Raw genomic sequence first — 23,097 nt, 5'->3', positions numbered from 1 at the left:
CTTCTGAAAACATCCTTTATTCTTTCTTTCTTTCTTTCTTTCTTTCTTTCTTTCTTTCTTTCTTTCTTTCTTTTTCTTTCTTTCCTTATTTTTAGAGACAGTTTCTTAGACTGGGCTGGTCTAGAATTCCAAGGGTGAATAAAGCCAAGGGTGATCTTGAACTTCTCCAGATTCTCCTATCTCCTTTTTAATTCCGTGTGAATACCATGAATTAAAATTTTCATGTTTTTCCCCCCAAGGAAGGAAGAATGAGATGGAGGACGAGTAAGGGAGATGGAGATCTAATAACTCTGGGGAGCACGGACAACTCTGGGGAACACGGGGTCGGGTCCGGCCTTCCCCAGTCTTGGCATGATTAAAGTTTGAGACTTGGTCTTTGTCGGGGTGGGAGGGGCCATTCTGCACATAATAGGGCGTTTAGCAGATCTCAGGCCTTATCCAATTGGTCGAAGTCTAGCCCAGAGTGTGACAATCAAAGCCATCTGCAGACCTCTTTAAATGTCCCTCAGGAGTCAAAACTCATCCCAGCTGAGATGCACTAAGCAAGAGGTTCACCAAAACTGATCAATCCCCGACCTAGGAATGAAAGCGAAGAGGACCTGCCTCCCAGGTGGCAGTTGGAATACAAGGATGAAAATGGGGCTCTTACTGCAGGTTCTGGAGATGTCTTTAAAAAGACGGGCCTTATGAGTGATCCAGGTTCAGATAGCTTCTCATATAAGAAACTGATAGAGGCTGAATATACTCCATACAAACATCTCAAATAGAAATAAAAATGTCTGTGAAGACCCACAGCCAACACTGTAAGCAAACAGGAGTCCTTTCTACCTCCAAACGGACCCTCCCTTCTTGTCTTATCCACAAAGATCCGATAAGGATGTGAATAAATTCCATACAACTTCTTCCTTTGCATAAGGTGACTTGATTAGGGACACTCAGTTCCGGGGAGGACACTGGGCAGCTCTCCCATTGATTGAACCTGGGCCTCCAGGGGTCAGGTGTTGGGGAGGTGGTGTAGCTGGGCCCTTGTGTTCATGAAGAAGGTCTCATTTAAGTCTCTAAAAGTGTGGAGTACTTTGAGTCAGAAAATTTGCCTCAGATTCACTTCCATCTTCTCTGAGAGCCGTGGCGTTTCTGTGGCTCCAGAGTGACTGTTTCCTCTCGGGCTCAGGAAGCCAGAGGAAAACACGCTGGGCTCCAGCTTACAGCATGAGCCTGGCACAGGAGACCACGGGGGTGGGGGTGGGGATCTCGGCACACTCCCAGGGATCCGTGCAGCCGGAGAATGTTTAGGCACAGTAACTAAAGTTCCCAAACTAGATAGGCTGCCCGATATAGGCTAATAGAGGCTGGGCTGTGAGCTGGGATCCCAACACAGTGCAGAGCAAAGCTGAATGGTACTGTTAGCTTCACCCAACCCCCTCAGCCCCAGCCCCAACCACACGTGGATGTGAGATTCACGGCAGAGCCGGCCACGGAGGACACGGAGGCATCGCCCGAACTCACTAGCGTGTGTTTATAAACACAGGCAGGATGTGAACAGCTTATCTTCTCCACCCGATCCCTGCCAGGCAGCTGGCACACTGGGACATTTTCACAGACAGCTTGCTCAGTCATTCTTGTTAATTGCTTGACCGGGGCTTCACGTGAGTGGATGTTAGCAGCTCAGACCCAATCTTCCAGAAGATTTTGGTCCAAGAACTCTCTCACCGAAAGTAAAGGCGCATGGATATACTCTTCCGCCTACGGGCCCAGCGAAGCCTACCGACAGAACTCCATGCCACATTTATAGTAGAGCTGGTCCCTAGTCCATGGGTCCCATGGATTCAAGAAGTTGCAGGTCACAGATATCTGTGAAATGGAAATCCATTTGTACTAAACACACACGTGGACTTCTTATACTTTTCATTATCATTCCCTAAACAATACCACAGCAACTATTTATGTGTAAGCGATATTCTGTTAGCTATCGTAAGTAATCTAGGCATGATGTCAATTATATTAGAGGGTGTGCTGAGGGTTATTTACAAAGGCTGGGCCATTTTGGATAAACGGCTTGAGTGGCTGCAGATGTCTGAAGCAAATGAGGAGGTTTCTAGACCAACCTTCCCCAGACACCCAGGGTGACTCCAAAGTCATTCTTAAACACCCCCTACTGTTCTCAGCTTGTTTTATAATCATCAGCAGGGAGCAGACACTCACCAGACATTACACCATCTCTCTGCTTCAACAAGTAATTTTTCTTAAAAAAAATCCTGAAACAGAATATATTCTTCCATAACTAGCCTACTCCCAGCACCAAAAAGGTGAAGAGGAAGAGGAGGAGGAAGATGAGGAAAAGGAGAAAAATGAAGAAGGAGGAGGAAGAGGAAGAAGAGGAAGAGAAGCAGCTTGATTTATTAGAACTAGCCTCATTGAGTGGCTAGTTGGGTCACTGTTTATGTCTATGACGCTGTCAAACAGGAAGTTCTAAAAGTCACTCAACCATTATTTCTCTCACAGAAGCCTTCTCATTGATAGTCTACAGTCCTGACCAGCATGGGCTGGCTCACTAAAGGAGACTCACTGCTAGGGGAGGGGAAGGGCGGTTCCATGGAGGGGCAGCTTCTGCCCCACACGGAAAAATCTTATTCATGCAAATAACCTCAGCCACAAAAAGCTATGTGACACCATGCCTGGCACTCCATAAAACCCACGGGGTGCAGCGTGACACTACACTTTCCGTCAGGGGCAGCGTCCAGCAGGCAGCTCCTGGTCCTTGCTAAGGCTCTGGCCACCCCATGCTTCCAGTGGGACAGGGAGAAGCTTGCTTGAGGAAACTGCTGCTAACCCTCTTACTGTCCAATAAAGAGAAGGGGAAACCTGACCCACACAGGCAGGTTCTGAGTCAGGGCCATCAGTTCCGGGGTGAAGCTGGATGACCTACCACAGAAAGGAAGTGTCTGCTAGGACCGGCCAGGGCTTGTTCTCTGAGGGGCCCTGGCTTCGTTTAGTTTTGTTGGCATTTGTTTGGTTTTTATTTTTGCCCTTGTTTGTTCGCAGTTAAATCCAAAGAAAACAGATTTTACTACATGCGCTATTACAAACCGTGGACCAAACACCAGAAAGAAAAAGGAAGGAAAGCAGGCACTGGATTTTACCAACGCTCACACTTTTTCCTTCTCCTTCTTCTCCCTAGGAGACCCAACAGCCAGTTTCTAGTGCTTCCGTGAACTGATCCCCGAGAAACATCCCTGGGGCTGGCAGTTGGATGTCTTCTTCCTCTGTGAATTCGTGATCAAATAAAGAATGATATGGATCCTATGATAACATCATGAGTCACTGAGACCAACTCTCCGGTAAAAGCCAGCACATTAGGACAGCCCTCCCTGTCCGGAGCGCCACAGGTTATCCTTCCCGAAATGTGTCTCCACCACAGCCTTCCGCTCAGCCGAGAGACGACATCCCACACTGTACCCCAAATCACGGAAAGGGGGAATGGGAATGCCTTAAGGACACTGTACAAATATGAAGGAGCCCAGACTGTGATGGGATAAATATTATGTCTGGGGGGGTGCACGAGGGGGGGAAACGTCAACATTGAGAGTCCAGGAAGGAATTTCACTTCAGAAAAGCACTGTTTTCAAAATGGGCAAGCTCCGAGTGGCCAGGACCTCAGCGTAAACAGCAGATTCCACTAAGAAACGAAACCTTTTCCTGGCAGGCAACGGAACACTTGTCTTCTGGGGCTGTGCGTGCCGCTGCAGCCAGGGCTGACGGTCACTAGGGAAGAGACTGCTCTGCCAATGATGGCTTCGCTCCCACACAGATGATTACATTCAGCCGTATGTCTAGTGCTCCACCCGAGGCCTGCCCTGGCCTTTTAAATTGATATACCTTCCTAACCTCTACCAACCAGGTTCTGAGTCTACCAACACAACAGAGGGGCACAGGAAAATGTCGGCCTTGTGGATTCTCTTGCATATTTATTTTCTGGATAAGTGCTGTGTTTAAGACTTGGCGTTGAGCTGACCTTCCACAGTCTAAGACACATTCCAAATCCCCACGTTTTAGGATCCGCACGTCCCAGGAGAGCCACAGACAAACTGGAAACTAAGCTGCCCACAGAAATCTGGGCACGTGTGCATTTTTTGGACCTTGGGAAGTCTTTGGGAGTATTTTCAGAATTATCTATGACATCTCCCAAAGATTAAAAAAATCGTAGTCTTGGAACTATGGAATTGGCTCTGGTCTCCCTCTTTTACATCTGCGACACAGTTATTGTCATATTTGGTAGTTGCATGCTCTGGTTCCCAGTGACAGACATCATTAAAGTTAAACTCACTGATGGATTGATTCTTTGGCAGCTGGTAAAAATACTCCAGCAGGAAATGGGTGGTGTTTGCAGATGCCACTGCCAAGGTTTCTTAAACGTCTGTCACCTCACACCCTTGCTCACGGGAGCAGGTTATAGATGAGAAAAAGGCCCAGCTAATTAACCTTATCAAAGAGATTTCTTGTTGACCCTGAACTCGGAGATGACTGATAGTCTCAGGCCCTGTGACTAAGGCATATATTGTTCTGGACAGCCACCTGAGCGCCCTCCTAATCTCTGAACTTCAGAGGGTCTCTGAGGATCCCCTCAGGTCTTACCCCACCCTAAACTCCCAGCTGGGAGCAGCTATCACTTCTTCCTTTGTAGAGCCACAGATAATCAACGTGCAGATCGGGAATCAAAGGGAGAAACATTCCTAAGGGTGATACACCCAGACCGGATCTGAACTACCCAAGAGAGCAGGAGGGAGCCGTCGTCACAGAGGAAGAAGGCCTGAGCTTCCTCTTCTGTCACCAGCTTTCACAGGGGCCAGCAGGCCGCCAGGCCTTAGAAGCCAGACAGGCAGGTTTTCCCAGTCACAGGCTGAACCTGAGGTTAGGAGTTGTGCAGTTGGCCGTCAGCCAGCACCCAGACAGATCCATTTCTTGGAAAAGAGAAAAATCCTTCCCTGGTTAACTGGCAGTTTCTGTGAGGGTCACAATCCCCAACATCTGGCGTGTGGTAAAAAGAAAGGGGTGTCCATTCATATCGCCTCTACCTTTCATCCGGCACTGAGTCCCAGGTCCCTCAGAGAAGCCATCACTGACCCAACCCCACACTGACCTTAAGGAATGTGGATGGATGAATGAAAGGCCAGGACCTTCTGGGCCAGTGTATGGCCTCTGAGGGCATATTTTTAGGCATATTTTAAAAAAAAAAAACAGAAAATGAAATAGTTGAGTCTTACGACGGCTCGATAAAGCGTAATGCAGCCTTTAAAGGTTCAGCCAGGGAGATTAGGGCTAATTGTGAGAATTAGTGAGAGTCGTCTCTTCAGTTTCTAATGGGAAGCAAATCACAAGAGAGAAAGAGAGAAGAGAGAAAGAAAGAGAAAGAGAGGGGGTGGGGAATGTCCAGCAGGCTTTGATGGCTTGGGAAGTAAAATCATATTTTGTGACTACAAAGTGAAATTATGAGATAAAACCATGCTCATTTTAACAAGAGCTCACTTGCCTTGTTATTGACATAAAAAATTTAAGCCGTAAAAAACTCAAGACCAACGTTATATATAGAAACTGTAACTGGGTCGAGTGGTCAATTAGCCCTCCTGAGTTTTAATTACTTGTTACCACTCATGAAGAGGAGAGCCTGCTTAAGTCAAATATAATCCAATTTTTTGCATCTGATTAATTTTTTCATTCCAGGGTATGGGAAGACATCCTGGCCTTGGGTGCTGCTGTTTTCCTTGGGGGGGGGGGGGATGCAAACTCAGTGCACTCTGGCACAAATCAGGCAGGAGAATGCAAACACTCCACACCTTGGGGAAACAGTCCGCCGTTCCTCAGGTAAACACCAGCACCTATTAGTCACCCACTCAAAACAGAAATGGCCAGAGAGGGATAGACCAGCTCTCCACACTGCAAAGGTAAGCACGCTGCTGCTTTGAAAACCCCACTCTTGATTATCATCAACTGGCTGAGACAGCCATCACAAAGCCACCATGCGATACCCTGTGGGAAAATGTCACTGGAATAGGCCATTAGATAGCCTTTGAAACTTCCACAGCCAAGCCTGACAAAAAGACTCACTTAGATGCCCAGGAGTGTAGGCACAGGTTCACCGGCAACCCAGCTAGCCATTCCTAAAAGCTGTAGTTCCTAGGTGGGTGTGGCCTGGCTATGGGGTCTTTCTTCCTTTCTTCTCGGCCTCCCAGCCACTTGGCCAGAGACTCATCTGAGACCTTCATGATGTTTTCTAAACACATGCCTCGGAACCGTAATGCGAATTCCATTTGCTGAAAGGCAGACTTTCAGTATAACAAGTGGATCCACTTTAAAGGCGCAGGCTCTCACCGACCTTCGCTAAGTGGATAGACTTCTTTCAATCACCCTATTATTAGCATAGTAGTGTGAACACATATTTTCAATAACGTTCTATGTGCTCTAATTTTTCTCTCCAGCTGTGGCGTTATTCTGAAAATGCCCTGGGCATCTGGGGTGGGGTAGGCAAACACAGAAGCCCAGGCTCACACACTTAACCCTCTCCTCTTTCCCACTACAAACATGGGATTTCTACTGTTTCGGATGCCTTCAGGACCAGTAGCAACGATCCCTTTGCTTGACAGTTTCCATGGTTGTCACTCTGCCTGTTTTGTTTTGCTTGCTCGGTGCTGGGATCAAACCGAAGGCCTTACACATGTGAGGGAGGTGCTCTACCACTGAGCTACGGACTACGGACACGACTAGCCCCTTCCTGTGTCTTCCCCTCTGTGAGAACTGACAGTATTCCTTAGACAGATGCCATTTCGTTTTGATTAAGCTAGAAGTCCCATTTACAGACATGCTCATTCAACTCTACAAACAAAGGTGAGACTTCAAACAAAGGCCCCTTGCTCCTAGATTCTCACTACTTGCTGATGTTTGTAAAATATGCCATAGCTCCTTGAAATGAAAACACAGCCCCTGAAAGATGACCAGAAGGCAGAGAACCCTACAGTGGGACCAGGCTCCTCCTAAGAACCGGTTAAAGGTGAGGCCTAATAAAACTGCGTGTCCAGCTGGACTAAGTAATAATCTGGACTAACACGATCGTCATCTAAATGTGAAGTGAGTCTGGCTTCTCCCACCAAAATGTAATAAGCTTCAAAAAGAAAACACCATGAAAGTCACATTGTTCTCAACTGTACCAATAAGACGCCATTTTTTTTATCCTAGTAATATATGCTTGCTTAAAACCATATTAATAAGGGTTCCCCCAAATTATTGATGTGACCAAACGAAACCCTGTTGCATGTCCTAGGATGCACAAGCACCAGATGCTATAAAGGCTCATGGCTTTGATTGTTCCATGGTGACCACCCATTATACAATCTCAGTCCTCATTTTGGGGAGGTTTGCTCACTTATCTGATTTTAGAAAAAAAATGGTGGAATGTTTTATTGAATTTATTGAATCCACAATTCGTGGATTGATTGCACACTGTGCACTCCAAGCCTGTTGCAAGCCAATGTAGTCATCAAACGTAAGTAGTCATCAAATGTGATAATATCCTGTTGATATGGACTAACTTTCAAATAAATAATATTTCAAGTAAATATTATTATATGGCATCAATAATAAGACACCACTACTAGTTGGAAACCCTGGGTTCGAATTTCACGCCCATCCGTGACAGATACGCACCTCTACCACTCCGACCGACAAACCTGAGGTCGTTGAATCGTGCCACCTGGTTCTTCATGGCTGCGGTAGCGTTTCTCAGTTCTGCCGAGTAGTTTTCATCATTGCCAGCCATGACGGTGACCAGAGTGCCATCCGGAACGTCCCCCAGCGCTACCACCTAGACACCAACCAAGGGACAAATGCAGGCATCAGTGCTGTCCCAGATATCCGGCTGTGTCATTTGTACAGCAATTGTTCTGCTTCATGGTGATGCTTTCCAGTTTTTAGAAGAACCGTCATAACACGAACACTGTGACAGAAATGGCTGGCTGCGAGTTCTGAGATGCACAGATGGGTGTGGATTTTCAAATAAGGAAGGCATTGAGATTAAAGGGGGGACAAGCCACATAAGGTCACAGTGGGGACAAGACAAGTGGGGACAGAGGCTCTGAAAAGCTACCGTTTCTCATCAGTACAGGTTATCTTGTAAGACCTCTAAAAGACGGTAAGTCTTGTGTTTGTACACTTGTGATCTAATCCACTTTTAAAAAAGATTTATTTTAGTATTCTGAATGAAGTGTATGTCAGTGGGCATGTTCTTGGGAGCCGGCCATGAAGGCCAGAGGTGCAGAGAGGACTGCCGTTGTGGGCAGATGCGGGCCACCCAACATAGGTTCTGGGAATCAGAACCATTCTCTGTATCCTGTGTCACGTTCTTAACTACTGAGCCATCTCTCTGCCCCCCCCCCCCCTTTACTTGTTTGGACCTCCCTTGCTGTACCTAAAGACACCTGGACAAAAGTATTCAAGTTCAGTTCTGCTCTGAATTTGCTACTGGTTTTGTTTGTTTGTTTGGTTGGTTGGTTTTTGGGTTTTTTTTGAGGCAGGGTTTCAGATACCCCAGGCTGGCCCCATGCTCACTGAATAACAGAAAGTGATCTTGAACCCCTGATCTTTCTGTCCCTGCCTTGCTAGTGCTGGGGTTACAGGTGTGTGTGCCAGCGATCTGGAAATACTTAAACTGCCCATTTGCAGTTAATCCCTGGCACCGCTTCCTGCAGCTGTCGGACACTCACTAGCAGCGAGCCCTTGCACCCAAGGAGAAAAGCCGTTTATTTATTATTGATTACAAAAGGGATGACCTTAGTAACAGCAGATGCTCTGATTGAACCAATCTCCTCAAATCAAAGGAACCAGACTGCAACTTCACATCTGTATTAACTGTTGTGAGGGATTCCTTTATTGCCATCGGGGAGGTTGGGGCTTATTATGTTTCGAAGACAACTCGTAGATAAGCTTATTTTATATCCAGAAGACCAAAAAGTAGTCAATGTCAGATGAGAACATTCTGAAGCACACTCCTTGAGAATGTTTCACACAGCTTTATCCATTGCTCTGCTGCTATTTGATTCTTTTTGTTTTGTTTTGGAGCTGTGGTTTCACGATATAGCCTAGAAGGGCCTTGAACACCCAGTCCTCTGGTCTTAGCCTGTGAGGCCAGGGTCTACAGGTGCGCACCACCTAGCAGGGCATCTTTTGACTTCAGCTAAAAGTTTTTTCAGTTTTGGCTTGATTTGGTTATATTTGCCCTGTTCCATTTTCAAAGCGGCCATGGGATTTCAAGTCGAAATGCCCTAAAGTTCAGTTTGTTCCAACCATAACAGACACATGTTGTCAGTCTGCAGTGAGATAGATTTCTGTTATTTATCTCAGTTGTGAGGTCATCCTTAGGCAGGTTTTCTCAGACCATCTCTTCATCTGCTGCCACTTTGGTTTTTTATTTTATTTTTTTCAGTTTTTGTACACTGGCTGCTGCACAGTTTATCGGAGGGAGTATTTCTCATTCCCTATGTATGAAATAAGCCCGCTGCAGATTTGCTAATCGGACATCAAGCTCCCGCCATGCCATCCCGGTGTTTAGTCATGTCTCCTTCCCACTGCCCAGTGTCCTGCAGATGGCTATCTGGGTGATTTTATTCATTGTGGCTACTCCATCTCCTGAGTTCTAAAGAACACAAGCCAGGAAATGACCCCAGCTACCCTGAGAAATGGACAGAAGGGACCCTGGGACATCACCAGGACGAACTGCTCCCCGGTACTGGGTGTGTATCTTGCTCTCTCTTTTAATTTTTATCTGTTTTCACTCACTGCTTTGTGAAAAAAAGGACCCAGTGGCCCCTTGCCTCTGCTGTTAACCCTTTGCCGTCAACTGTTGGACATGTTTTCTACAAAGGAGATTTTAAAACGCTTAGTCTCCAAGCAATCTGTAATTAGATGTTTCTACCCCACCACAAGTGTTTGATGGCCTTTAATTAGGAGTGGTAATATGACAACTCTTTTGTTTCAAAGAACATCGTTGAAATAAATCTCCCTGCTCGGTTAATTGATCATTATTATCTTTTCTTTCTACTCCTACAAAATGTTACTCCTGTAAATTCTGTTTTCAGCCTATGTTTTCCCATCTCTTAAGTCGATATTTTCATTTCCCCCCTGCACAGTTCGCTCTCTGAAGAAATGCCCTCTGTGAAAATGCTTCACTTCTTCCCTGTCATCTCCCCGGTGGAGACCTGGGCTTCCCAGTTCATCTCAACACCCCTGGGCACCCAGGGCACTGAATCTACAGCCAGGCTTCCAAACCGAATGTCAGACAGTTGGGGCCCATATCTCCTAAGAGGCTAAAATCCTGTTCTCTAGCACCCAAAGGCATGCTGAGTCAGGGAACTCCTGATGTGTCCCACTGTGCCTCAGTTTACCACTGTGGCTCCAGTGATCCCTCATGACCCAGAGGGCAACCCCAGGAAGCCCTCTACAGCATCTACAGCATGACAGGACCCTGGTGGCTAAGAAAAGCTTGTTGATGTTGGAATTCAAAAGTCTAAAAAATTAGGAGTTTATATTACATCATCTTCGTTTCTAAAGGAAGAGGGAAGGGGGGATCTGGGGCCTTAGTAATCACTTCTTTGGCTTTCTGATTTATCTCCAAAGAGTTTTGACAGAGAAGGGAAGGAGACAAAATTAAATCGAGGGACATTTAACTCTGTGATTAAACCAACAGCAAGCACATTTAGGCTAGGTTATTAGTACTGCTGTTGTTTTATTTAAAACTAAGATGTCTTCCAATTTGATATATATTTTTGTCACCAAGAGATGATATAAAAAGAATGAAAAGAAACCAAACTTCAAACAGAAATACAAAGCAGCATCTGCAGTAAAAAGCTCTAAACAATAGGTAAGGCAAGAGAACCATTTACATTTAGCACAGACCAAACAGACATGAAGGGACTTGCTGGCCAAAGACAGCTCATATTTTGTTGAACTTCTCTGTTCTTCAAGCATCAGGAAGTTGGGCAAAATATCAGCTGTCCTTTCTGCTCTGAGGGTTTCCCAGCACTGTTCTTGGCTAGCCTGTTCTTAGCTTGAAACTGGCATTTTCCAACTTATTTACCTCAAATTCCCTAATCTTCCAGAGTTTCAAAGAGCCTGTGGAGTGGAACGTAGAATTTATCCGAGATGACATTTAATGCATAGCTAGGGACCATGGTCTTCCTGCCAGAGTTTTATGTGTTTATTCATTTTTATGAGAAGCATATTCCATCAGCATCCATGGTCTTTGCACTTCCTAGCTGAAGGTATGTTTATATTTTTGCACTCTGGCGTACCAGGGGCTAAACTATTCTATTACAGAATTACAAAATCTATCGCAAGTCACCTAGACAACTTTGTAGGCAGCATCTGCAAATACTGCATAGTATGTAGCTGATTTCTCTATTTCTCAGCAGTGAAATCAAGTGTTTCTTCTATGCTAAGATACAGGGTCTATAGGTGGAAAGAGGGGTAGAGGCTAGGAGGGCCAATTAGAATAATTTTAATCTATTTTCAAGGGAATTCATGATTTTAAATCTCCTGATAATTCTGAAGATTAAAGCAGAGGACTTAACAAAATTCCCGAAGATTCTGGTGATCTGATCACTGCTTCACATAATCTGAACTTTATCTGGGTTATCAGGAATAAGATAATTCCTGCAGGATTAACCCCTAAAGAGATTCCAGGATCTTAATTCAAATGTAAATGTAAAGAAACATTTTTGGTAGGAACTGCTTCAGTGTGTTTAGTAGGAGCTGGCCCACGAGGGGCCAGGGACCCGGAGCGAATACAGCAAGGATGCTGGTTTGTCTTGAAGTCCTCTTAAACCCAACCTTTAAATCTCCTTTCCCTCCACAAATTCCATGAACTGACTGGGGTCAGCAAGGTGCTGAGCTCCTTGAAGCAGCCCTTCCTCTGTGGGACAGCATAGGTGGTGACAGATATTAATCCAGCGGTCTGATTTTTCAACTTCCCTGTCCACTGTGACCTTGGTCATGGCTACTGGCTGTCACTCAGGAAAACACACCGAGTTCCTTTTAGAAGCAGGTTTTCCAAAATCATTTGTAAAAGGGAGTCTCTACGGCAGTGATTATTTTTTGTTAAAAGGAAATTTTTCGTGGCTTGTAAAAGAAATGTGTACAGTCTTTCGTTCCTTCGAAAGAAAAAAATAAACATTTCCATGGGGTAGCTCGAGGCTGTCTCACGTCAACTCCTGAAGACCATTTCAAAAATCAATTATTTCGTGTCTGGATAAACTGGGATTCTTTGGCAGAAGAAGTATAGCAGCAGACACAACAACAACAACAACAAGCTCAGGAAAGGTCCCAATTTCTTCCTCAAGGAAGCCACAAGTCCCTTTAGCTCCACTGTTCAGGGAAACTTACCTTAACTGGCCCTTGGTTGACTACAATAGCTTGACTTCTCTCAGTTCTCTGAAAGTAACCTTAAGGCTGAGCCCAGTCAGGTCCCTCTCAGGGTAAACAGAAGACAACAGCAGCTAAACCTTTTTTTTTTCTAAAGGAATTGGGATGGGTTCTCAAATAACTGGAAGGGAAGGAAAAACCGGGTGCCTGGTTCCCCTTCAGACTCTCAACCCCACCTCTATCCCCTTTAAAAAGTTGCTTTCAAAATAGTTACTAAAGTCAGCAATTCTATAGTCAGAGTCGGTAGCAAATTCTACTTCAGTGATTTTTTAAAAAAATGTGGATGGTGCTTTTTAGCATAAAAAAGGGAACCCGGGAAGCACTTTTCAAAAAGCGAGGTTATTCATTGTAATTAGATCAAGATCCAGCTGAGGCCTGGAACTACGAAAAGCTTAAAATTAAATTAATCTCCCTCCTAAAAGAGATAATTATTCAGCTAAATTGGAAAAAAAAAAGAGTAGCTTCACTTTGGGTCCCCCCCCCCCCCCCCGCCCCCCGCCTTCATTAGCCTTTTAAAAGAATACAACTTGACGGAGTCAATTTGCTTTCAGTTGTACCTTTTAAAACCCACCGCCGGAGAAGACCAAAGAAGAGAATCTAAATTCCCCCCAGCTCCCCTGCCGAGTGGTAGGGCGGTTGTTTTGTTTTGGGTTTTTTTTTTTTTTTTTTTTTTTTTTTTTTTTTAAACCGCCCGAGGTTGTTTATATACGGCTTCTGAAGGCCAAGTTTTAGAGGCAACTCAAAGCCAGGGCGAGATCGGGGTGAAAAGCGACCGGACTGACGGGAGCTGCCCACCTGAAGTTGCCGCGTCCGCAGGGCCCCCTCCTCTAACAGAAAAGCTGCCAGACTGGACCTTTCCAGGCGTCGGAAGACGCCTCGTCACCTTTCTTGCCCGGGGTTTAATTTAGGTGAGCCAGCGATAATATTCTGGAGGGTTCCAGAAAAAGCAACAGGATTCCCTACTTGCGGCTTCTGGCAGAAGCAGGCTACAGGCTCGAAAAACTCCCCCGGACTTTGGCAAACTTAACTACGCTTGCCGCGGACTTTGGACACGCTGAATCCTATAGGGCGGTTAAAAAAAGCGAAGGGGGTGGGGTGGGATCCCTGGCTATTTCCCTTGGCTTACTTTTATCGACCAGAAGGTATTAAAGCATCTCTTATTTTATTTCCTGATGCCTTCATTGAGAGATACAAAACGGTCTGGGTGTTCATACCGAGGCCCGGGGAGCCTAAGAAAGATGGACGGGCCCGCTCCAAGGTTCTAACTTTTTCTAATTCGTAGCAAAGATAAGGAAGGCCCTTGAAGAGATGTTCTGGGATTATCCTGATTTTTTTCTTTTTAAAATTCCCTCTTGAACACTTCTGAGGCTGGCTAAGGTGGGCCCCTCCCGAGGGTCGCCACGGCAACGCAGCATCCCCCCCCCCGCCCCACATCCCAAACTCATTGAGGAGGACCAGAGGAGCCTCCTCTGGAAGCCGCCCTAGCCTCGGCCGCCTAGGCTCACTCTGGCCACCCGCTGGCCTCCACCTGCGCCTCCCGCCACCCTCTCCAGGCAGGAGTACCTTGAAAGCGATGGGCAGGGTCTTGTTGCAGCGCCAGTGAGTGGGCAGCACGGAGCAGAGGAAGTTGGGGCTGTCGGTGCGCACCAGCTCGCCTGGGTGGTCAGCTAGTACCTCCACCATGCTGCGGTCGCCGCTCCTCAGCTTGCTGGCCAGGGCGGCGCCGCCATCCGGGGCGCCCAGCGGCAGCGCCTCGCTCATCTTGCCGGGGCTCAGCGCGGTGGAAGGCGGCGTGAAGCGGCGGCTCGTGCTGGCATCTACGGGGATACGCATCACAACAAGCCGATTGAGTAAGGACCCTGAAAACAGCTCCTACTAGACGGCGACAGGGGCTCGGATCTTCTGCAAGTTGCTCCCGGGAGACCAACATACAAGTTCAGGATCCTTTATTACTACCGGAGGGTTGTGGGGGGTAGAAGGAGACTAAATTACCACCAGTCCCGGACTGAGATCTAGTTACGCGGATCGGCCTCACACCCAAGCAGGGTTAGCAACCGGCCGCTTAGTGCATTAAAAAGTGGGCAACCAGAATTCAAAGTCAAATGCCCAAAGGAGCCTCGCTTTGAGTTGAAGTTCAGTCTTTGGCTATTACAAACGGTCCCGGAGGCAAAATTCCCGTACACGTCCTAAAATATTTATGCGCAGAACAACAACAGCAAAAAAAAAAAAAAAAAAAAAAAAAAAAAAAAAAAAAAAAAAAAAAAAAAGACCAGCAAAAACTAGATTTGGAAGTTCCAGCAGTTAATTGCCTGTCAGTTTGTTTTTCTTTCTTGCCGGTCAGTTTTGTTTAGAGTCTCAACAAAATACAAAACTTAGGAGTGTCTTCCATACAGGGCGCCCCTCTTACCATGAAAAACTCACTTCGTTTCTCAAAAGCAAGAGCCGCAACTTTAAAAGATTGTGCCACTAATGTATGTGCCCGTATATATAAATATATACATATGATCTACTTCATAAAATATTTACAGTACAATCTGTAGAGAATTTAAACACAACAGAAATCCATTAATGTTTGCTGCAGTTTTTTTTTTCCTTAAGTAGCCTTGAAAATCAGCTTCAGTAGTTGGAAGGCTGGGATAGAATCACTTGTCATTGTTCTCTCAATAAATTCTGGCCAAATAAATGGTCAGTGCTTTACAAAAATCTCTAACTATTCTTTTAAAAAAAATTAAACTCGATGACACTCAGGGTAGAGCTTCCCACAGCTGAGGACTCTGGTTTGAGAACGCTGGTTAAGTTTGTGGCTGATCCTGTGGTTTGGTGGGAGTTGAGCCGCAGTTGGGTCACACACACAGGCAGACACGCACTCTTCGGAAGTCAGCCACAGTCTACATTGGTTGAGTGAGTCAGCCCAGACTCTGGCAGTAGCAAGATGATCTTCCCCCAACGTCGCTCGGCGCTGGCTGGTTTTCTGCTGGGGCGCACAAATACCCACGGGCGAGCGCCGTGTAACCGCAGCAGGTGGAGCGGGCCTGAGAGGAGGCACGCTAGACCAGTAGGCTCGAGTTACACACGCTCACTCCCACGCACCCTGCCACGCACACGCAACTTCACCGCTCGCCTGGAAGCCCGGAACACTTTCTCCCGCAGTTGTCAAAAGAAACAATCGGAGAAAAGTTCACAGCCAGGAGAGAAGTTGAAACATCCAAAGCCTAGAAGCCGATTCATTCAAAAGTAAGAGACAAAAAAATTTTTAAAAAGAAGAAATAAAAAAGAAAGAAAAGGAAAACAAGGAGTATCCAACGCAGATCTAGGAAGAGCCGCAAAGGGTGACTTTCTTGCGTCTCCGGGAGCTCAGGGTGGAAGTGCCAGCCGCGGGGCCGGGCAGCGTGGTGCCCTGGCTGGGTCCGGCCGCGGGGCGCCCGTCCTGCCCGCGCCCGCTGGCTCTATGAATGAGAGTGCCTGGAAATGAACGTGCTTTTACTGTAAGCCCGACCCGAGGAATTCCATTCCCTCAGCTCGTTTGCATAGGGGAGACGGACGGCCAATCACAGGCCTTTCCGGTATCAGCCTGGGCGCGGCCGGCTGCCGCGCTCCTGGAATTGGCCCGCGCGCCCCCGCGCGCTACTGTACGCAGCCCGGGCCGGGACTTGGTGGCAGCCCCTACGGCCCCAGCTCCCGCACCCACGCCGACCCCGCACACAAATGCACACGCTTCCATGTTCGCCCGAAGCCAGGCCCAGGTTCAGACCCCACGCTAGGCAGCCACGAGCGCTATCGCACTCGCCCTGGGTGGGTTTGCAGGACGCAGCGGCGCCACGGGCGGCCACTGTCCTGGAGACCCCGAAACAGGAATCGAGAGACCGGTCGGGCTTGGGGACCGCGAGCTGCGCCGGGAGAAGCCCTGGGCCTGGAGATCGGCGGGAGGGAGACGCCCTGTGTGCCCTGGACACATAGCTGCCACCGCGAGGCTCCCGGGACCCGGGCTGGCATCCGGGAGTGGTCCCCAGGCAGCCTTGCATTGCAGTCCATGGGCCAAGGCTCCGGGTCCTAGGAGGACTGAGTGGGATTCGGCCGCAAGAGGGCCGGAGGGCTGATGGCCGGGTGGGGAGGCTCTGAGTGCCTCCCTGGGCCAGGCTGGAAGCTGAGGCGAAGTGGCACCGAGTCATTTAAATATGGCCAGCCGCTGCTCCGCCGCAGAAGTTTTGGGGTTTAAGCATTCTCTCCTTCGTAGAGTTGCTTTATTTAGTGTCTTTTCTCTGCGACTGGGCTGCGGCTTGATTACGCAGCGCGCCGCGTTCTGAGTGTGCGCAGCGGCTGGAGAGAAGATAGTTTTCTAACCAAGGCCTCCAAGAACCCCAGACTACAAAAAAGTTGAAAGTATTTTTGCTTTCAGGTCACCCCGAACTCCCGATCTCGCATCCACCCTCCAGCTCCGGGGGGAGGCCGGAGCTTTCCTTTAGGCGCTGAACGCACCCCGCTTGCGCAGTGAGGGGGCACCTCCCCCACCTTGTCCGTACCCGCGGCGCCGAGCGCATTTTCTCCGAGCTTTAAGGGTCCCCTTCCTGCTTGACGTGCGGCCCGCTTCTGTCCCCAGCCGGAGCAGCTGGCCTGTGCTCGGGGTCCCTTACTTCTCCTGGGCCTTGCTTCCTCCCAGACTCTTACTACCCACTCCATGAAGCCCGCCACTGTCCACATAAGACCGAACCCCTCCACTTCCATCTGTGCTCCGGTCCCCGGCTGGTCCCCACGTGTGTCTTCCCTCCGCATGCATCCGCGCAGCCTGGGTTCAGAGGAGGAGGAAGAAGTTGTGGAGGTCCCGGTACAGAGGCCTTGTCCGAAGTTTGGGGCCCGCTTCTCTTGCCCCAGGCGGGTAGGAGCTGGCGGAGTGGAGCACTGGGCAGGCCTTTCACGGTCCTGTCGGGGCTCGAGGTGGACGCTAGGGGGCAGCAGCGGCCCTCGTTAGGAGCCCTGGGAAGCCAGGCTGGGCACTGGGTACGCCCGGACAGCGCAGGGATCCGTCTCACCTGGAGATCCTTAGGATCGATCTTGTAAGTTTGGGGACAAACATTAGGAAGTGGCCACCAGAACCCACCTGAGCGCCCCCGTCCCTCAGAGGTGGTAGCCGGGCCAGCCTTCATGGGAATCCCCCAGCTGGTGAGTGTCTACTGCGGTGATCCACTGAGAGATTAGGGTCTCATCTCTTCTCACAGCTTCTTTGCCTAGGCTCCGCCTTATGTTAGTTCAGGACCATGCGTTCTTCAGGTGTCCAGCGAGCGCCAGCGAAGGCTCAACTTCTCCAGCCTTCTGTAATTTCCCGAGTGGACCCTACTTTCCTCCTTCAGCACTAAGATCGTGTCAGTAGGGGAAAACTCAGTGTTCTCCTGGCATTTGGTAGTGGTGGTGGTGGGGATCCGGAGCTTTGAGAAGAGCTTTGAGAAGAAAACTTCTTTGCTTTTCTTTTAAAACGAATCTCAGAGAAGTCCTATTTCAGGTGTCAACTCCCTAAATGTTCCCTAACACGCGCTCCTCCCCCATGCCCCTTGCTTGAGTGGCCTTAGACCTAGCAGTCACCATCCTGCAGGCTGCGCTCCCCTATTGGGGCCACAGCTTCCTAGTGCGCGCCCAGGTTCCAGATATGCCGGCTCTACTGGGGAGTTCATGGCCAGTGGAAGGTAGACTGCCCTCAAATGCATTTTTAAGGAGCTCTAGATCTAGTGCTCCTGGGGCCACAGCTGAGCGCATCCACAGGGATCCACAGGGCTGGATCAGAACAGTGTGGCAGAGACAACATTGGATCTTGACTGGGGGAAGGGGTGTCTTTCCAACCCTTCAAACGGTTAAAGAAAGCCTTGGAGCCAGGCCCCTGCTTAAAGCCTCAAACCCTACATGGGGTTTAGGGTTGTCTGCCTGGCAGAAGCCTAGGAAAGGTAGTTACAGTACCACACCAAGCTTAGCTTTCAAGGTCCGCACTTTGAGCGCTGGTCCGCCGAGTTACTAAGTTCGAAGCCCGACAATGATAAAGCAAGGAAAACTGCAAAAACATGGCCTCTGGCATCCCTGGACCTGTGCAGGTTGTCACTGAGCCACTTGACGCACACTTGAAAAGCACAAACAAACAAAATCATTCCCTCCTCTTTACTGCAGAACAGCAAACAGCAAGCGCTCAGCTACGGCTCTACCGAGGGGCGCCACACACATTTAGTCCTCAAGGCTTTGGACTGCGTTCATGCTCATCCTGCAGCGGGAGAGGGGACCGAGGAATCCCTTCCCACCCAGTGCGCATTTCAGCGCCAATGAACACCTTCCCTCTCTGGCCTCCCCGAGAGCGAGAGCCAGAGCGAAAGGAAAGAAAGGTTTACAACCTTCACTTCCAGGCTTCCCCCAGAGTAGCACTAAAATTTACATGATTAAAAAAAACCTGTAAAGGAAAGATTTGTTTAAGCTGCTACTGTGTGACAGTGTAGCAAATTTGTTGCTGGGGGGGGGGGGTTTAAAAGAGAGCAGGAAGGGCTTTGGGCTTTCTACCATAAATTTAAAAAGTAATATTTGATTCAGTGGGAGGCGGGCAACCATTCCAATGGAGGACAGAGCAGTTTGTTGACTTATTTTTCTACATCCTTATGTGACTGTCTAACTGTAAGTAGTCCCAGAAAGCCGAAGGTTTTGTTCTATGAAATCATCTCCAAAATAAAATGTATGTAATAAAAGTTCTCTTAAATCAAAATTACCCCTCCAATGTAATACTCTATTGTCCAAATTAGTTTCTAAGCATGTAACAGTTTTAAAGTTATTTCCTCCTCCTCCTCCTCCCCCTCCTCCTCTCCCTGCCCCTCCTCCTGTTCAGAGAGTATATCCTACTGTATCTCTAGACCAATCTATACAGGCATTGAGCTGTCCACACTGCCTGGCTTTCGACATCGGAACTTACACTTTTCTTCCTTCTGAAGAACCTGCATGATTATTTCACTTGTCACATTTGTTTACTAGGAGGACCAAACTCCTGAATTCTTGCACTGAATCGAATCCTCTCTCTCAGAATATTTCTATGCTGTGCTGTGGGGACACTCAATTCTAACTTCATACCCTTCCTGCCCCCATGCCCCTTACAAGGAATAAATTGAAAATATTTCTCCCTTTCCCACAAAATTCGGGGTGCTTAGTAAACATTTTACCCTCATAAAATTTTGCATCACGGTTGCTGTAACAAGTGTAATAAACTCTGTCATAGCTGATAGAAGCCAAGCCATATTTTTTTTTTCAGAGAGTCACACAGTCATTTAATAACAGCAGAATGTGTGAATGGTGAACGCCACAGAGCTGAAGGTATCATTTAAGATTTCATTGGGGTATTTTATGTGGTATGACAGCTACAACATGGATTGCTCCTTTTAAGTACATTTGAATCAGCAAAGAAGCTTTAATTATTTGGCAAAATGATATCATAAAGTATATATAGAAACACATCAATAGAAAAGCCGCACATATATGTAGATGAATATGTATTTCATAAAAATTATAAATTGGAACCTAACACACCATGATCCTCTCTAGGATTTGCTTTATGTATGTATGTATTCTAAGATAACAGAAAATAGGAAGACAAGTGAAGTAATCCAATCACAAAAGAACACACATGGAATGCAGTCACTGATAAGTGGATATTAGCCCAGAAGTGCTGAATATCCAAGACACAATTCACATATCAAATGATGTCCAAGAAGAAGGAAGGAGAGGGCCCTGGCCCTGGAAAGGCTTGATCCAGCATTGTAGGGGAGTGCCAGGACAGAGATGTGGGAGGGGGTTGATTGGAGAATGGGCAGACTGAAGGAAGAGAGCTTATTGGACTTATAGGGAGGGGGGAACCGGGAAAGGGAAAATCATTTGGAATGTAAACAAAGAATATAGAAAATAAAAAAAATAAAAAAAGAAAATAGAAAAATAAAAAACAATGAATAAACTGAAAGATAAAATTTTCATTCTAATTACAATACATGCCAGCTTTAAAAAACAGATTCTCCACTGAATTCTTTTATTTTTCTTATTTCATTGCTTGCCATATTTTTGAGCATTGGGAGTTTTATATCACGGTCCAAATAAATCCATCATCATTGGCACGAAAATAAAATAGTAAATCACCAAATAAGTGAGCTGTGATCTGTCCAGCATGTGGCTTCGTGTGCTTTCTGTCCATGCCGGATTCAGAATGCCGGCTCCCTGTGTCTCAGTCGCTCTGAGCCACATGCTCGAACACTTGTGAATTAGCTGCATGCATGAACACACGTGAATTAATTAGCTGCATGCGTGAACACACGTGAATTAATTAGCTGCATGCATGAACACACGTGAATTAATTAGCTGCATGCTCGAACACTTGTGAATTAGCTGCATGCATGAGCACACTTGTGAATTAATTAGCTGCATGCGTGAACACTTGTGAATTAGCTGCATGCATGAACACACGTGAATTATCTACTAAAGCTCTGGGGATGACTCAGAACTCCAGGTGAGATTAAAACCAAATCCCAGCTTAATACAAAATGGTTTTAAAATCAGTAACATGGCAGCAACTGAACCTAAGGAGAAAAAAAAAAATCTGAGTATCATTCAAAGAAATTGATTTCCTTAAAGTCTGTGTTTATATCCAAATAAACAGTTCAGAATACATTTTCTAAAAGAAGCTAGCTGGTGCTTCCGTGTTCCAGTGCTTTCCTTTAGTGATAGGACATCTCAGAAACACTTGACCCTTGCTGGCTTTCTTTCTTTTTCCGCTAGGAAAGCAGTTTGTTTTCAACGACATCACTCATTCTTGAAATGGCACAGCCTTAAATATTGTTGGGAATCATCAGCATATGCTAAGATCCCAGGATGGAAGTGTTTCCTGCATTCTGCTGCTTCCAAGGTACCGGAAAGCCCACAGGAAAACGGTGTTCTTCCCCTGGGGTATTTACAGATGATGTGAGTTAGAAATTACCCTTAGCTTTGTACACGGACAGCAGTCAGCACCCAGCGACAAGGGCATATGGTGGCTCTTAAAGCTTTAGGATCTGGGGAGACATATTCCACAGCAGGACAAGATGGTGTATAAACAACATTGACAAGAAGAAGAAGAAGGAGAAGGAGAAGAAGGAGAAGGAGAAGGAGAAGGAGAAGGAGGAGGAGGAGGAGGAGGAGGAGGAGGAGAAGGAGAAGGAGAAGGAGAAGAAGAAGAAGAAGAAGAAGAAGAAGAAGAAGAAGAAGAAGAAGAAGAAGAAGAAGAAGAAGAAGAGAGCTAATTAGTTCAGATTTCCAGATGCTACTTAAATAGGCAGGAGGACAAGATATGCAGCTCCCTCATCATATACTTTTTGCCAAAGCAAAAAAGAACACATAAAATAAGAAAGGCTTCTACAGGCCTGCCTTCTAATGAAAGAGTGAGTGACTTAAATGTGTGGCCTCCAAGGAGCATCCCTAAAATAATTTTAAAAGATCGTGGTTTACAAGGACATAAAATAGCTCCATAAAGTTTTCTTTTCTTTCTTTCTTTCTTTTTCTTTTTTTGAACAGAGTAGGGACAGAACAATTTGCACAAATTATTAAGGTAAGATGACGTAAGAAATAACAAATGGACTCTGAAGTTAAGGCAAGCTAATTCTATCTGGTGAGGATTGGGCCTAAGAGATCGACCCAGTAAGACTGATCAGACCAGGTAAGTTTATTCCAGAGAGCAGGTGGAGCGAACCCCCTGGATATTCTCTCCTGGGACCCAGAGCCACCTGTCCACGCCAGGCTGAGACGCTGGAACAGCAGAACAGAGAGCAGGTATTTGTGTATGCACTTCAGACTTCGACAAGTCTTAGAGAAAAGCCAAAGTTCTTTTTTTTTTTTTTTTTATTCTAAAACCCTGGCAAAGGTGACTGTTTGGAGAAGTCTGTGTTTTACTGCTATGAACTTTCTTAGCTTGGGTGACATCAGCTTGAGACACGGGGAAACTGGCTGACCCAGTGCAAGCTCTCCAGCTCAGTGCTGAGGGCTAAGATGCACCCTCCCTGTGGTGATCATGGAGGATGTGTCAGGTTCCTTGCTCAGGTTAGGTTCCCCCTCATGGAGCACCCTCAGACTTCATCAAGGTCTCCATGCCTCCCAGATGATCTTTGAACTATGCTTGGTGTCTCAGCTATTGGAATGATGGAGGGCGAGGCTGGTGAGAGGCATGCGAGAGGCCACCTTGCCCTGGCTTCAGGTTTCTATGTGGAACAACATTCCTCAGTATGCAATCCTTGGCCCCTTTCCACACCCCCATTTATCCTCTACCATGAGAGATTCAATTACCCTGCCAGCAACTTAGGAAGCAGAAGAAAGTCTATGAGGAGGAATCCTAAAATAGACCTTTAAGATTGCCCATCCCTAGCTAGGACAGTGAGGGAGAGGAGCCCCAAATGAACTGGTTGTGGAACTGGGAACAGAGAGAGCTTTTCACAGTAGTTAAGGTTGCTAATCAGTTGGTCTTGAGAGTCAGCCAGCAGAGGAGGTCCCAGTTGGTACAGTGCAGGCAAAGGAGGCAGTTAAAAATGGTAAGTTTTCTCCCCGGGGCTGGAGTGAAGGCAGCTGCTGCTTGCACTGAAGAAGACTGTGTGTAAGTGAGAGAGAGCTGTC

General features: G+C 47.1%; 1 protein-coding gene across 3 annotated transcripts in view; it reads right to left on the bottom strand.

The window, feature by feature from the left end:
- Runx1 (RUNX family transcription factor 1) overlaps positions 1-23,097 on the bottom strand; it is a 222,307-nt gene that overhangs the window by 79,485 nt on the left and 119,725 nt on the right. For all 3 annotated transcript variants that reach the window (XM_052158071.1, XM_052158073.1, XM_052158072.1), the window contains exons 3-4: positions 14,026-14,279; positions 7,696-7,852 (exon numbers count right to left, since the gene is read on the bottom strand). In XM_052158071.1, the coding sequence (XP_052014031.1) occupies positions 7,696-7,852; positions 14,026-14,279 (411 nt within the window). The remainder of the gene's footprint in view (positions 1-7,695; positions 7,853-14,025; positions 14,280-23,097) is intronic.

This window comes from Apodemus sylvaticus, chromosome 15, assembly GCF_947179515.1.
Source record: "Apodemus sylvaticus chromosome 15, mApoSyl1.1, whole genome shotgun sequence".
Taxonomy (NCBI): domain Eukaryota; kingdom Metazoa; phylum Chordata; class Mammalia; order Rodentia; family Muridae; genus Apodemus; species Apodemus sylvaticus.
This window is presented reverse-complemented; position numbering and strand designations above follow the sequence as displayed.